Here is a 15,189-nt window from a genome sequence, read left to right as displayed (position 1 = left end):
TGCATTTTTGCCATATATCCCACCCATTATCTGTTTATAGCAAAAATGCAAGATTTCAAAAAGTTTATTTTTTAATACGAAAACTAAATATTTCGGATTTCTAATATTTTTTTCATAATAGTAAACAGTACAAAGTTTTTACTTATATAGTTTGTTTATTTTAAATATAGTAAATAATACTTAATAAATTAAGTTTTTGATAGATGCGGCGTATATACCGGAATTACCCTATACAATAAATACTGATAAGAGAATGATAAAATAATATAATTCCGAAAGCATCCAATTTAATGATAAATATCTAAATTATGAGAAATTATTACAATATTATTCATATGCCATATCTTGAATATAGCGGAATATTGTATATAAATTTAAATTATTTAGTGTTTTTAATCTTAAAATCTATTTGTGTATTTTAAAATTAAAAAAAAAATTATAAAATTCCATTTTAGAGACTTATGGACGTAGCTATATTTAAGAGAATTATAGGGATAAGTATAGACAAGTTCCATATTTTGAAATTGGGAAAAAACAGGCTTCTCTCGTATTCCACTTTAGGCGTATCTAGTTCTCAGCTAAATCTAGTTTAGATTTGATGGATTCTATTTAGTTCAATAAATACAAAACCTAGGGAATCTGTTTATCCCATTAAGTTCAAAACAGTCCTTTTTTATTTAAAATACGGAGTTTGTTCAATTTTGAATTCACAATAATACAGAACTTGTTTAATTCCAATTTCAGAGTCTGTTTAGTCCAATATGAGTCAGAATACGAGTCTATTTAATATCGAATTCGGAATATAAGTCATTCAGTCATTCATGCCATTAATATAGTTTCATTAAATTCCATCACAAATGAAACGCACAAACCATTTTATATTTTAGAGAAAAAATACGTTTTTACATAATGCTTAGGGAATGAATAACTCTAAAGCTTATAAGCTTTCATTCAAGTGCTAATTTTTACATTATTTGTATCCAATCAATCAATTTCATATTTTTTGAAGATTGTACGTGTATCTTCTATATTATTTATATATATTGATGTAATATATATTTGTATAATATAAACTTATTTTTATTATGTCTATCTTGTGTACTCTTTTGATCTATAGGCAGATATTAGTAAGGCCCAGTTCCACAACTCACGGTTAATTCTTAACCGAGATTTAACATGTTTCTCATCTCTTTCCAATACTAGAATTGGAAAGGGACAATGAATAAGTTAAACCTCGATCAAGAGTAACCGTGAGTTGTGGAATTCGGCCTAAGAATTTTTAGTTTTTAACAGCTTTTACTATTTATATATCAGACTTTATTTATTTATTAATTGATATCTTTGTAAACGGAAGCAATAGTAAATTAATATCTTATCAAAGATTACGGTACATCTCTACTTTCCTTTTACATTTAAAATAGGTGTAAATAGCATTTTATCACATCGTGATTAACGAAAGCAATCTAATAACAAATCTTTTAATGCAATCTAAAAAAATTGTCAATAGTATCTTCTGCTCTTTCATCTTCAGTCTTAGCAGCTAGACTTTCGAGGTCAGGAGTAACCGCCTCAGCAGTAATCGGATAAGATGCTGCTTCTTCTTGTCCTTCCTCGTTATCTATATCGCTAATAGGAAGCTGGAACAATATACAATATATTTAATATCGATCTGTGTGTTACTCATTTAGAGGAGAAATTTAAGTGAAAAAAAGAGGATATACTTTTTGATTTCCTGAAGATTCAGGTCTTGATTGATCGGCTTCCGCTAAGTCTTCGTTATAACCGGGTTTAGAAATAGAAGGGACCGCACTCGCACATTCAACTGGAGATGTTCCCTAAAAATATTAGAAATTATAATTTAGGTAAATAATTTCTCGCGTATTGTAATGTACTCCGTATCTCTTTGATATTATTATTTACCGTTATTTCCAAATGTTCTATTAACGGTATTTGAGACGAAACTGGAGATGAGGCAGTATCTACATGAGACATCTGAGACATCACAACCATTTTGAGCATAGCCGAATGATCGATCATAGATGCATTTTCCAAAGCAAAATCTGCATCCGAATCTTCGTCGCTAGATTGGTAACTTTCGCTCGGAGTTAAGTCAGGTGCTTCATTCTGCAAAGAATGTTAATTGATAGCTACAAAATTCAATATGCGAAGTGATACATATTATACATCTGCAAATTATGTACTAACCAATGGATTATTTAATGTTTGCTTGTCTTGCAAAGCGCGTAATGATCTTAACAAATGAGATCGCAATCGGTGGTCCTCGCTAATAGCTTTAATCTCTCTTAAAATAATTATTAAATAATCGGGTCGCCTCTTATTTACTGCGATGAGCGAACTGATTGCCTCTTTCAACTCTGAGCTGTTCATTGTAAAATAAAAAACAAATTTATATAAAAAGTTAATATGAAGACTATATGACAACCATATTTGATAAATTTCGAAGAAGATTCAAACCTTAAGTTATTAAAAAGATTATCATCGTTCGTTGCAGACGGTAATCGGAAAGAACTATGAGCTTCCTCCCAAAGATTGTCAACTTGTTGAGACATTTCATTTGTTATGATATTACTACGGATAGTAGTGTTTTCTCTGTCCTGTTGTTGTAAATTTGACGGTAATTGTAGGTTCAATGAATATTGCGTCTCTGCACCAGTTAATGGTAGAGATAAATTATCAGATCCTTGCTCTCGATTCCGCTCTTTTCTAAAATCAAAACACAAATAAAAGGTGTTACATAAAGAATGCTTCAATTATCAATTTAATCTTCTAATCGTGTTTAGAGGATTTAATATAATATACCGCAAAATTGATATTTTTGTTGACAATATTATCGTTTCTACGAAAACTTCTTAAAAAACTCAGGTCCAAAAAGACCCGAACACGGTTAGAAGGTTAATTAATTTTGTATTGCATACATTAGTGAACTGTTGACACTGATTCCACTTGTATTAGTTGTGTTTGCGGAACACGTTGAATTTGCTACAGCCATTGGAGAATCGGTCATTGTCTTCACATTTCCTGAGAGCAGATTTTGTCGGGAATAACTGGAAGTCGAAAAACATATATGTAATATTAAGACAATATATAGCATATATATTTTATGCAAAAATTCACAGACCATACCAAAATCAATTACCAATTATCAATCAAAAAGTTTCGTTACAAAACGACTTTAAAACGACGGAAAAGAATTTTATTTGAAACTGTAGTTAAATGGCAAGAAATTTCTGTGTTAAGACATTCATTGTCATGCATTAACATTTGTTATTGAAAAATTTATATTGATGATACCTATCCAATCTCATAAAATCCATTTACATACCTATGTATTACCTTCCGATGATTGTTTTCCTTACTTATTTTTGTTCGTATTAACCATCGGATTATGTAATTGAAATTATAATATAGGCTACATACGTGTTTAATACAATCTTAAACAAGGGTAATGATAAGTAAGAAGTATAAGACAGAAAATGTTGCAAAGGTAGATTGTGATGTTTATTACTAAATGAAACGTGATACATTAGATTTACAGAAAAATGGAAAACGAATGCAATCAATCTGATAACTATGAAATATTATGGACAAATATAGAAGTATGAAGTAAGTACAGAAAAAATACGGAATAGTAATTAGAAATTTTCTAATAATATAATTAATAATACAAACTATAATTAATAAAACAAACAATTATATTACAATAATATATTATTGTAATATAATTAATATTATACAATAATATGTTATTGTAATATAATTAATATTACAATAATAAATAATATTAAAATATGATATTATTAAATTTTCATTAATATTTCGTATTTATCTGTCTTCTTCTATTACAACAATTATATTGGAAATCAGATTTAATAATAAATACATTTTTTAGAAAAAAACATTTCTATACTGAAATAAAATTATGAAAGAATAAATATACGCAATGAAATGTTTTTTTCACAAATCTACCGTTTTACAATGCGCAAATAAATGAAATGATTTCATAAATCAAAACTAACGAGACACATATTCGTCAAGTTATGAGTTCAATCTCTTTACCTTCGAAAATTATCCCAGTAGTTGTTCGCTCTATTACCAGGAGGTACTTGATTGTTCAATTGTTGCTGCTGTTGCTGCTGCAAGTTAGAGCTAACTACTGGAGTATGCGATAACGCTGCTGAAGAATTAGGCAGCGACACGAGATTCGGTAAGGATGAACTGGGAGGTAAGGTCGTATCCAACGTATCACCGAGATTGTGGACGCTACGGCTCAGATTAGAGTGTTCCTCCTGAGTTTCAGCATTGTTGATGCGTTGCGGAGTCTGATTTTGTGATCGCAATTGTAGTTCAGCAATGGCAGCACGCATGGATTGTAATTCACGTTGCTGCGACCACAGAAGTTGACAGCACTGTTGCATTGTTGTGCCCATCATTTGCAACTGATGAGCTTGCGAACCCAATAATAATTGCCGATAATACTCAATCGTAGCTACAACAAAAGAAATATACCAACATTTTGCTCTTTTTCTTTTTAATTTTTAAAATATCTTTAAGATTATACTTTACCAGTTTGTCCTTGATTAATAGACGGAGGTGGTATAGGACAGGTCCATAAATTTCCAACAACTCCACCATTCTCGATAGCAGCGGGTGGACCAATATCCAATAAATTTTCTGACGTAGATACGCCGTCTACACTTTGCTCGTTAGAACCTCCTGCACCTATTAAAAATATGCATAATAACTGTTTGATCATCGTAACGCATAATAACAATGTTTACCTGCAGCGGCAGAAGATGGCCAGATATTTGCAGGTGTGCTGGTATGACTAGCTTGAGAACCAGAGCTCCTTTGACTGTTTTGATCTAATCCTTGAACATCCCGATTCATATTAGAAGGCTGTGTTGGTTCCTATTTATTTGAAAGAGATACTTATATAATTGCATATTTTCATAAAGAAGGTTAAAAGATATAACGTTTATAAACCTTTCTTATAAGATCTTCAAATTGATGTCTTTTTGCTTGCTTAGACTGAGTCTCCACATTAAAACTCTGCTTCTTTTCGTTTGCACTTAGAGGTATAAGTGCTGGAGGTGGGCGAGAGAATGGGCAGTTCGAAGAAGCAAGATGAGCAGTCGCGGATAATGGTTGTTTTAAGCGTTGCAATTTGGCTCGTGTACTTTGTAGCAAGGTTGATTGTTCTTTAAGCTCTGATGTCAGCGTCTAGAAAATAAACAAAGAGTGCTCTATAATGTACATCATGTTAAAATATTACGAGATTGTTGACATTACCCGTATATCTGAGATGTTAGACTCCAAACTTCGATGTTTTGTATGATTGACGTCATTGCTTCGATTTTCAAATGATATGTTTGTTATGTCCTCGGTAATTCCATTCATTGCACTTTCATCGTGCGTATCAATATCTTGCTCGGGATCGGAAAAAAAGTCAATAGAATCACGAATTTTCGTACCGTTATTTTCCTCCATTAAAGCCTTTACATGTGCAAGTTGTGCTTTCATCGCTTCCAATTCCGCGGTTTTATCCTTTATTGTATTTCTCGAACCTTCTGAGCTCTGAACAATTAACACAAATCCGAGATTAACAAAAAAAGAACGACAAATATAACTTACACAAAAATCATAAGAAATAATAAGAAATCTCACAAATAGGGATCTTAAGCCGTGTATACACCTAGCGAACGAACTCCAAACAAACAGTGAACGTAAAAGTTTATATTATTGTTTGTTAATAAAAGTCGTACAAGTTTAATTGCTACGACCATCGAATCTAATCGAATACTAATACGAATTTGGTACAATCAAGAAAAAGGATAACTGCTCACAAACACAAACACAAATGTCCGAACATTCACGGTTGATATTGTTCGCTGGATATATACGTGAGTTGTTACCATGAGCAAGTCATGATAAGCAACGATAAAATCAGAAAAGTTCAGTAATGATAAAATGTTTTTAAAATATCCACTGTCGTATCGCGCAGAATCGTTAATAAATTGAAAATTATACGAGTGACAGACATCAATATACCTTTTCCTTTAAAGTGGAATACAATTAGTTATAAACATTAAAAAGAATAAAAGTGAATATGATATTATACATATACAAAATATTATTATGGAATAAATTTCATATTTGTGCAAAGTATGTATGTTGTGAATATGTATTGTATGAAAATTAAGACTAACACAACTGCCTCTGTCGGACGTCTCTATGGCTTGTAATTCCGCTACAAGATGATCCATTTGTTTCTTCTTTGTCTGTAGTTGTGCCAGTTTGCCTCTCAATACTGCCGTTTCTGACTCAAGTTGCTCGACATTAGCAGGACTCGGCAGGGACGCACGGTTGTCTTCCCAGGTAGCAGAATTAGGCGTACTCTGATTCTCTCGTTGCAAAAGCACTTGTTGTGCTTGACGCGCCTTGTCCAATCTTTCTCTGACACACATCTGCATATCCGCTAAGCTAGCTTGCTGCTCTTGCAACTGCGCAAGTTTGTTCTGATATTCTTCCATATTTCTTCGTAATTGCATCTCTCTGCTAGCATCGCCGCATTCATCTATGTCTTCTCTTTCGCCATTCTGCGTGTGCATAAAATAAGATATTTAGTTTTACAAAATCAATCTATGTCTCGATAAAACATTAAAGGTTAATAACCTCGTCAGAGATTCCATTATTATGATACTGCTCTAATAATTTGGAGAGTTTTGTCTCACTGTCGTGAAGATCGTCCACCATTCTACTTAACTTTTCGCTCTGAGCTTGTGCTCGCTATAAGATATAATTATAATATGAAAAAATAATTTAAACACAATTTTCTATATAAAATATTTACTATACTATTGTGTATGAATAATACTCACAGGATCAGAGGATTGATCAAGAGAGTCTATCATTGTTGCAGTGACTCTGATGTAATCTCTGATCTGATTTAAGCGACTTTCCACTTGACTTCTCTCGGGCTTCAAAATAATAAAGCATTATAATTATAAAAAATTATATAATTACAATCAAATTAAAATTATAGAAACTATAATTAAAAATAGAAATATTCAGATACAATGAATATAACAGTACCATTTTATTCACATTGGAGGGCTTTGTTCCCTGTAATTGTGATGGTGATTGAGTTCTGGGATCAGTAAATGGTATCATTTTTATCCAAGGTGTACAGTCTTCTATACTGTAATTACACTGTCTCGTTGAGTTGTGCGATGCTACGACAAGTAAAATTACAAATTATATACATATAACAGAAAAGATAGAATTATGTATTAATATATTTACCAAAGTCAGATAAGTCTTGATACGTTGTAAAGTATGAAGAAGGCAATTGCGAGGAGGCTGATCTCGTGTTGCTGTTCTTAGCTTCTCTTGATACTCTTGATTCACGATCGTACTCACTTGCTACTACTTGCCAATCTAGTTGAAACTAATGTACAAATTTTCTTTTCAGATAATGATTAAGCTATTGCAAACGTGGAACAGAAATAAGCTTATGGGTGTACTGGGAGAAATACTCGTAGCTCTACTGCAGATTCACCTCCGTGAATATGTATTCTTAGAGTAAGAAACACCCCACTATTCTGCAGTCTATTAATAGAACGAATTCGACACTGCTCAAAGCAGCTTAATAGCGTATATCCGTCAGGGTAAACTTGGGGCGTCTTCTCTCACTAAATATCATTCCACTTGGAATACAACTTATTTATAAAATCATTCCCTCTTTTTTAAATCTCTACTACAACCATTTTCTCATCATTACATTTTCTCTTCAGCAACTAAATATTTTTAACAATAAAAATTATACAAAATAAAGCTCAAATGATCAATGTGGTTAATAAAATTTTCTTTTCTTTAACCAGCAAAAATAATACAAAAATGCATACATAATACAATATTCTATTGTTTTTTCTCAGTATGGATTACATATCAGTACGGATCTCTCTTTTAATCTACTTGAAAACAAGGAAAGCAGGGCAAAACCCTGTAATGAGCAAGATTCTCGCTGGATTTACCAAGTTGTTAAAATGTTGCGGGTGGCCGTGATAAACCGAACGGTTTTGCTGATTAGCGGCGGACCGCTCCCGGTTCCTGTCGCTCCTCCGATTGCTCTTCGGCAGGGTGCCCGTGTTGCGGGGGCCTCCACCCCCGCCCCCTCCGTTGACACCGGGCGACATCGCCGTTCGCCTCGCACAAGGAGCTCTCTCGAGACCGTGAGGTTATTGACTGACTACGCAGCTTAACCTCACAGCTGGATGAAACCTGGTGAAACCGCACGAGAACGGACGTGAGACACTCGCGTAGTGAGTGGAAGACACGAGCGAGGATTCTCGATGGAGAGGAGCACGGGAAGATTGGAAATGCAACGAGGACGTGATTCTCAACTTCGATGACGCGAAATCGCGTCCGGTTGGTCTTACGTCAAAATACTTGGCAGGCGGCGCCGAAAGAATCGGGAATGCTATAAATAGAACGCGCGTACATCGACGTGACTCGCTACGATGATTGCAAATCTCAATATCGACGCATCGGTCGTATCCCTGACAACGATCAGTGCGTTTGGGTACGTTTCCCTTGGTTTCCTTAATACGCCGATACTGCGGCCATTTTTAAATATCCCTTGACGTTGTTTGTAGGGGATGACTTCGATCAAACTTCGATTAAGTTAATCGGCAATTAACTCGTCAAATAATACCTGTACCGCTTTCTCAACGTGGATAGAATTAGTTTTTTGTTAATTTTTGTAAATAGGCATTTTTTAAATAATTTAAGAGTTTGATGTTAATTGTCTTTCCGAATTAAGAATGATCTCATTAAAGTGTTGAGACGTTTGCGAGTTTTTTTATGTTATATATGTTTACATTTATGTATTATATTTATACTTGTATCATCAATATATAACTAACTAGTATTAAAAATAGAAACATGTATGTGTGTATGATAGCCTAGCGTTAAAAATAAAATAATAATAGTAATAGCATTGTTATTATAATAGTATATAATAATAGCATTTATCATTCAGCTCAGCTCACTAGATTCTTATTGTACATTTTAATTTTTTATTGTAAATATATATACGAACAAAATTAGATCGGAGACAGTGCATTATTATTGCAATACATTATTAAAAACGATTTGCTTTAGGCAGTTCTGTCGATTAAATTATGTTTATTTCTAAATGTTGTAGTTTAATTTTAATCTCGGTTTAATATATATAACTCGATTAATTCTTAAAATTAGAAAAAGATTAAATAGAGAGAGAGAGAGAGAGAGAGAGAGAGAGAAAAAGTTGAGTTAAAATTTAATCTACAGTGAAATGGACGTTAATCGATTAAATTAATAAATTGGAGTCTGATCGAAATCGTCCACAGATCTAATATGAACTATATGTCCATTTCTCTATCAATAATGTAAATCAAGGCCGTTGTTCTGATAGGTACAATCGTCACAAATGTTGCACGTCGTTCTATTATCTTTATTTATTAAATGCCAAGAAAGATAGAATAACATTTGTATCGACTATGTTTCTCTGTAAAACTAACTTTAATCTTGGTTTAATTTACTCTTTATTTTTTTCTAAGAACTCTAAAGAAAAATAAAAAAGTAGATTGAATCGAATAAATTAAAGTCAATGAATATAAAATATATTTATTCACTTCAGTGTATTTAAATCAAAATTAACATACATTGGTGGTGGAAATGGATATTAGTATGTCATGAAATGTGAAGGAATTTAAAGAAAACAGGAGAAATCGCAATGTTAATAAATTATTGCTGATGCAAGGTGAGTTATATATGTATATTAATATTACTTAATAATTATATTGTGACTAATTAAAAATATTAAAAATAATAATAATAAAGTATACGAGTAATAAGAGCGTTAATATAACGCAGAAATTGGTGCGCAAATTCATATAAAATTCATATAATATTCATATAATATATTAATCTATCATGAGTGTCGATACAAATTTCTTGGACGTTTCGGTTTGCTTCAAACTATCATCAGTAAGTTGTGAATTTGAGGATGAACATATTATTTATACTCATCCTCGGTCTCATTTAAAACATATTTCCAACATTTGTGCGGACTGAATTTTTATAATGACATCGATGAAAATTATTCACAACTTGCTGATGATGATTTGAAGTAAATCGAAACGTCCAAGAAATTTATATCGACACTCATGGTAGATTAATATATTATATAAATTTTATATGAATTTGCGCACCAATTTCCACGCTGTATTAACGCTCTCATTGTTCATATATTTTATTATTATTTTTTTTTATTTTGAGAGCCCTATTATTTAAATTTTGTATAAAAATATTAAAGAAACTTTTATAATAATAAGAAATAAAAGAGAGAGAAAAGAAAACAATCTAAAAACTTTTATATATAATAATGTTCATAAAGACTTTCGTATATATAATAATGTTTGAATTTTTTAATTTATAATCTTATAAAATTAGCATGTTATTTTCGGAACTTTGATGTAGTTTCGGTTCCTTTTTAAGAAATTCCAAAGTTTCTTTACGCTAAGACCAATTAAGACGTTTCGAAAAAAGTTCTGGCGATCAGATTTTAAAAATAGAAACTGAGGATGTCGAAGATGCCGTTTCACATTTCCGTCGTAGGAACAAATTGGATTTTATTTCGATTTAAGTCGAATTACATGAATTATATTACGCTATATAACTAATATAATTTAATTGTATACATGATAAATTATATTATAAAATTATGCAAAATTTTCACAAGACACGTAGGCTGTATAAAATTTCCAAGAATTTGAAGAACTTTCATCCGCTGCCGCTAAAGAAAATCATTGAACTTATCATTTGTCGATCTTGGCTACACCTGGAGCTGATTCGAAACAGAGTACAAATCACACGTATATATATGAGGGTTTTTTTTTTTAATTAAAAATAAACATACAAGAGTCTGAATTATTCCCAGATGGCTATCACGATGGTTCGACGATCGATAGCTGCTGCTACCTGGCGCACGCAAAGAGGACCCCGGCATCGGTCGACGGCGCAGCGCGCGAGGAGGCGACGATGCGTTTCCCGCCTGTGGCATCCACGAGGAGTTAATAATAAATGGACGCGTCCCTCGCGGTGCTTTACAGGCGTCTTTACAGCGTGGTATATCTAGTCCACGTCGGGTCATCATCAACGCCTACGACGAGCGGCGCGCGGCCGTGCCTCGTGAGCGGCGCTCGCTCGCAACCATCGCAACTCGCGCGACTCTCGCCGACTCTCGAGTCTCGCGTGTTAGGAAACAGTTCGCTCGCGGATCGCGGCTTGGATAATCGTGGAGGCTACGGAGAGTCGCATCGCGTCCCGTGGGCGAAATTTGAACGAGAAAAAGAAAAGAAAAGACACGACGAGGAACATCTTCCTGTCAACGCGTTCTCGTTCGTCCCTTTGTCTTTCTCTTTGTCCCCGTCATCGTCATCCTCATCATCCTCATTCCCATCTGTCATCCATCTGTCAATTGGACGCGTGTTCCCCCCATGCGGCCGCGAGGCAGCGGCCCGTGCGTTCGCGCCCGCGTTCGCGTGCGGCGTGCGTACGAGTATCGTGCGTGGCTGCGTGCGTGACGACGACGGCGACGACGACGGGCCACGCTTCCTTGGTGTACGCGCGGATTTATCTCTCGACAAGCGGTGAAATGCCGACAAGCTGGCGGCACGCGTGCGACGGCATAGGCAAATGCGGACACGCGACCACGCACAGGTAAGTGTGTTTGCTTTCTCTCTCTCTCTCTCCCTCCCTCTCACTTTCTCTATCTGCTTTCCCCATAGTGTGTTCGCACACTGCGACAGGGTTTGAGGTTAGAACGCGGGAGGTGGGAGATGTCAAACACAGGGCGAAGGGCGGCCCATGTAGGGATAGTCGAAAAGGTAACTCCGATTGAACTTCGATCAACTTGATTGATGATTAATGTCTATTTCTGCCAATATATGTGACGAACTTTAATCTCGGGTTAACTTATTTTTTTTTTTATTTTCTTATAGTTTTCTAAGAATTAGAAGAAGATAAAGAATTAATTAATTCGAGATTAAATTAAGTAAATCTACATTGGTAGAAAGTAGGCCTAACTTGTCAAACGATGTCTGTATTATTTCATCAATCTAGATGGAATTGTCAATTTTTTATTGCCTGATATGTAGAAAAAAGATTAGATCGTGGATTACGATAATGAAAATTTTATGGACAGTCGATTGAACTTGCTGGTCGAATTAATTCTCGATTAAGTTAATCACAGTCTTTGATCGAAGTCGCCCTAAATCAGCGACAGGTCTAAAGCCGTCATGGCCTTGATGCGAATGAGGCGATTTCCTTTCCCTTTGCGAAGCAACGAACATGTTTCTTAAGGCCTGTATCAGAAATTGCATTGGAATTAAATTGAGAATTGTAAGTTGAAGATTAGAATTCTCAATCACAATCAGAGAAACACGGATTAAAATTAGAATTATTTAATTTGTTAAATCTGCAATTATTAAAATTATTAAAAAATTATAATCATATTTTTTTCTGATTTACAATCCTCAATTTCTATTGTGTAATCTGGCACGAGGTTAAGTACAATTTTTAAATCACAAGCTTTTAAACTACGGTTTATTTGGATAACTGTTATTTTCCGGGCATTGTGATAATGTGGTCCCGTTACGGAATCATGTTGCTTTTTTGCCGTAGAGGAAGAATACGCCAGCAAATAAATACTAGCTTTGCTAAATATTTATTTGTTATCCTTGACATTTTCCCCACGCTCCAAGACGGCTTGTGAGTGTCTGAAGGCATCAGAATAGATCTCGTTATTCTGGCACGATACGGAGAACGATCCTTCGCAGTAAGAAATGCGTTTCTTTGCTTCCTTTTTCATAACATTAAGGTTCGTCAACTATACGTGGTGTTGTCTCTTGATTACTGCGCGCGTCACTGGCAGGTGAAAGTTGAGTGAAAGGTTTTCAGTCGACTCACATTTTATCTTAGAATTCTAATAATAATAAATTGAAAAGAATTTTCCAAGAACTCTTAATGTTTAAAACTTTTGTCTTTTTCTAATTCTAAAAATTATAAAAAATAAAGAATAAATTAAACCAAGATTAAAATTAATCTGTATTGATATAAATGAACATTAGGACGACTTCAATCGAACTCCGGTTAATATTAATTCGGAAATAAAATGCACACGCAGTGAAAAGAGCATAATAATTAGCTTTTATAATAATTAGTTTAGTAAAAACATTTGGTAATTTTCGATGATGACACTCTTATGTTTATTTCTATCAACGTAGATTAATTTTAATATTAGGTGCGTTCGGGGAGACACTATTAGCGCTATTTATGTCATTCTATCCTTATTTTACGTCTAATAAACAACGAAGATAGAATGACTGAAGTAGCGTTAATAGCTTCTCCCCGAACGCACCAATTGACTTAAACTTATTTTTTATGCTTTTCTAGTTTTAAAATTAGAAAAAATAAAGAGTAATACTTTCCAAGAATTCTTACATGTAACGTTATTCAGGAATGAAATGCACACACAAGAAAAGAGCATAATAATTAGCCTAGTTTGACAGAAACGCTTGGTAATGCTACTCTTATGTTTATTTATATCAATGTAGATTGATTTTTCTTGACTTACTTTTTACTTTTTTTTATTTTAAAAATTAGAAAAAATAAAGAGTAAATTAAACCGAGATTAAAATTAATTTATTTGATAGAAATGGACATTAGAACGACTTAAATCGAACTCTGATTAATTTAGTCGGCGATTAACTCAATCGACAGAACGCTTGGCGTTATAATTTCTAACAGTATACTTTGTAATTAAAATAGCAGCAAGAATTAATAGTTCTATTCATATTGCTAAAAACACTATGGATGTCACTTAATGAATTAATTGGAGTTTGATCAAAGCTCTTTAGAGGTGATCTCTAATTCTTTTTGATTATTGCTCGTAAACGGCGAAAATACGCGACGTTTCCTTGCGTGACTGCATGCATTTAACAGTTAGTTTCGCAATGACAATTGAATTGTCTCGCGAAAACCTCGGACGATAAATTTATCGGATGCATTCAGCATTGACGCGAATAAGAGTACACAGAAGAGAAGAGATACTCTATCGCGACGTGTCCTGCCGGCGATTTTGCATTCGCCGGGATGCATTTCTGGAATTTTCAAAGCGCAAGCGACAACTGGCTACTTGTTGCATAATGCATCGATTTCTCTGACCTGGCCGGGCGACACCGTTGCGGCGTCTTTGTGCAGCTCGTGGTGCACCAACACAGCACGGACATTCTTAAATTTGATGCGATAGCGATGCTTTACTTCGGGCGTGAGTATTGATCCTAACTTCCGCCGAAATCGAGCATCCTGGCCAACACCGATTCGCGTGACACACGAGGGGTTAAATTTCCGGCAAAATTGGTGAATGTCTCGTAAATGTCTCGCAATTATTACGAGAGACACCTCAAATTCACTGCCTCAGTTGTAGGCAATGTCTTTGTTCGTTGTGAATGTCATTAGATTTTGTTTTTTGAATGAAGGCAAACGACAGTTTCACTCGTGCAAATAATACTGTGAGAAAAGTGTTTGATATGATATAATATATAATATTTGATATGATAATATAATATAGTTGATTATAATATAATACGATATAATATAATATAATTGCATGGTGAAATAACAGGGTTAGCAAAAGTCCACATTTTTTGGATAAAGTCCATGCCAGTGGTAAAAACCGGTATTTTCCGGAAAAAAACCGGCAAAAAAACCTGGTCTTTTCTATTAAAAATAATCAAATAAATAGATTTGATTATTTTGAGTAAAAATACATTAAGAGGGAGACATAAGGGCCCTGTATGGGCTTGCTTTGAATCTTGTACAGTTGACAACATTATTAAGCAGAAATTGCTTGTGGAACATTAGTTAGTGGAAAAGCTCCACGACTGAAACAACATCTTCAAAAGTGTAGTAAGTTTGAAAAGAACGATGATGATAATTCAAATAAAAGTGAATCAGACAGGAAGAGTGAAATGACTAAATCAAGTAAAAGAAGAGAGATGCATCGATACCGAATCACCTTCATGTTCTTATATTTTAAAGCAGCAGTTTTATAGTTTTTACCAG

The 15,189-nt window shown here is 34.0% G+C and overlaps 2 protein-coding genes across 5 annotated transcripts in view; one reads left to right on the top strand and one right to left on the bottom strand.

Moving 5' to 3' along the window:
* Positions 1–1,368: 1,368 nt before the first annotated feature.
* On the bottom strand, positions 1,369–8,642 carry cmb (combover). Its single transcript, XM_018505505.1, has 17 exons — positions 8,055–8,642; positions 7,324–7,468; positions 7,114–7,253; positions 6,900–6,998; positions 6,694–6,807; positions 6,228–6,617; positions 5,311–5,595; positions 5,005–5,241; positions 4,800–4,929; positions 4,585–4,740; positions 4,078–4,507; positions 2,937–3,065; positions 2,476–2,724; positions 2,206–2,380; positions 1,921–2,124; positions 1,722–1,835; positions 1,369–1,637 (listed from the first exon to the last, which is right to left on the bottom strand). The coding sequence occupies exons 1-17, from the start codon at positions 8,214–8,216 to the stop codon at positions 1,479–1,481; spliced, it is 3,318 nt and encodes a 1,105-aa protein (XP_018361007.1). The 5' UTR covers positions 8,217–8,642; the 3' UTR covers positions 1,369–1,478.
* Positions 8,643–11,606: 2,964 nt separating this feature from the next.
* The window catches only part of ATP8A (ATPase phospholipid transporting 8A1), a 44,919-nt gene continuing 41,336 nt past the window's right edge, over positions 11,607–15,189 (top strand). The window contains exon 1 of one of the 4 annotated variants that reach the window (XM_018505502.1): positions 11,607–11,784. In XM_018505502.1, the coding sequence (XP_018361004.1) occupies positions 11,761–11,784 (24 nt within the window). In that variant the 5' untranslated portion in view covers positions 11,607–11,760. The remainder of the gene's footprint in view (positions 11,785–15,189) is intronic. The other 3 variants (XM_018505501.1, XM_018505497.1, XM_018505500.1) reach the window with 3 other exon arrangements.

This window comes from Trachymyrmex cornetzi, unplaced genomic scaffold (genome assembly GCF_001594075.2).
Source record: "Trachymyrmex cornetzi isolate Tcor2-1 unplaced genomic scaffold, Tcor1.1 scaffold209, whole genome shotgun sequence".
NCBI classification, from domain to species: domain Eukaryota; kingdom Metazoa; phylum Arthropoda; class Insecta; order Hymenoptera; family Formicidae; genus Trachymyrmex; species Trachymyrmex cornetzi.
This window is presented reverse-complemented; position numbering and strand designations above follow the sequence as displayed.

What these genes read in the sequence shown, in the direction of transcription:
- cmb (XM_018505505.1), bottom strand. Translation starts at nt 8,216, where the DNA reads ATGTCGCCCGGTGTCAACGGAGGGGGCGGGGGTGGAGGCCCCCGCAAC. An exon ending in CGCAACATTTTAACAACTTG is followed by an intron (nt 7,469 to 8,054) that starts GTAAATCCAGCG and finishes TTTGTACATTAG; the next exon opens with TTTCAACTAGATTGGCAAGT. An exon ending in AATCTTCAGGAAATCAAAAA is followed by an intron (nt 1,638 to 1,721) that starts GTATATCCTCTT and finishes ATATTGTTCCAG; the next exon opens with CTTCCTATTAGCGATATAGA.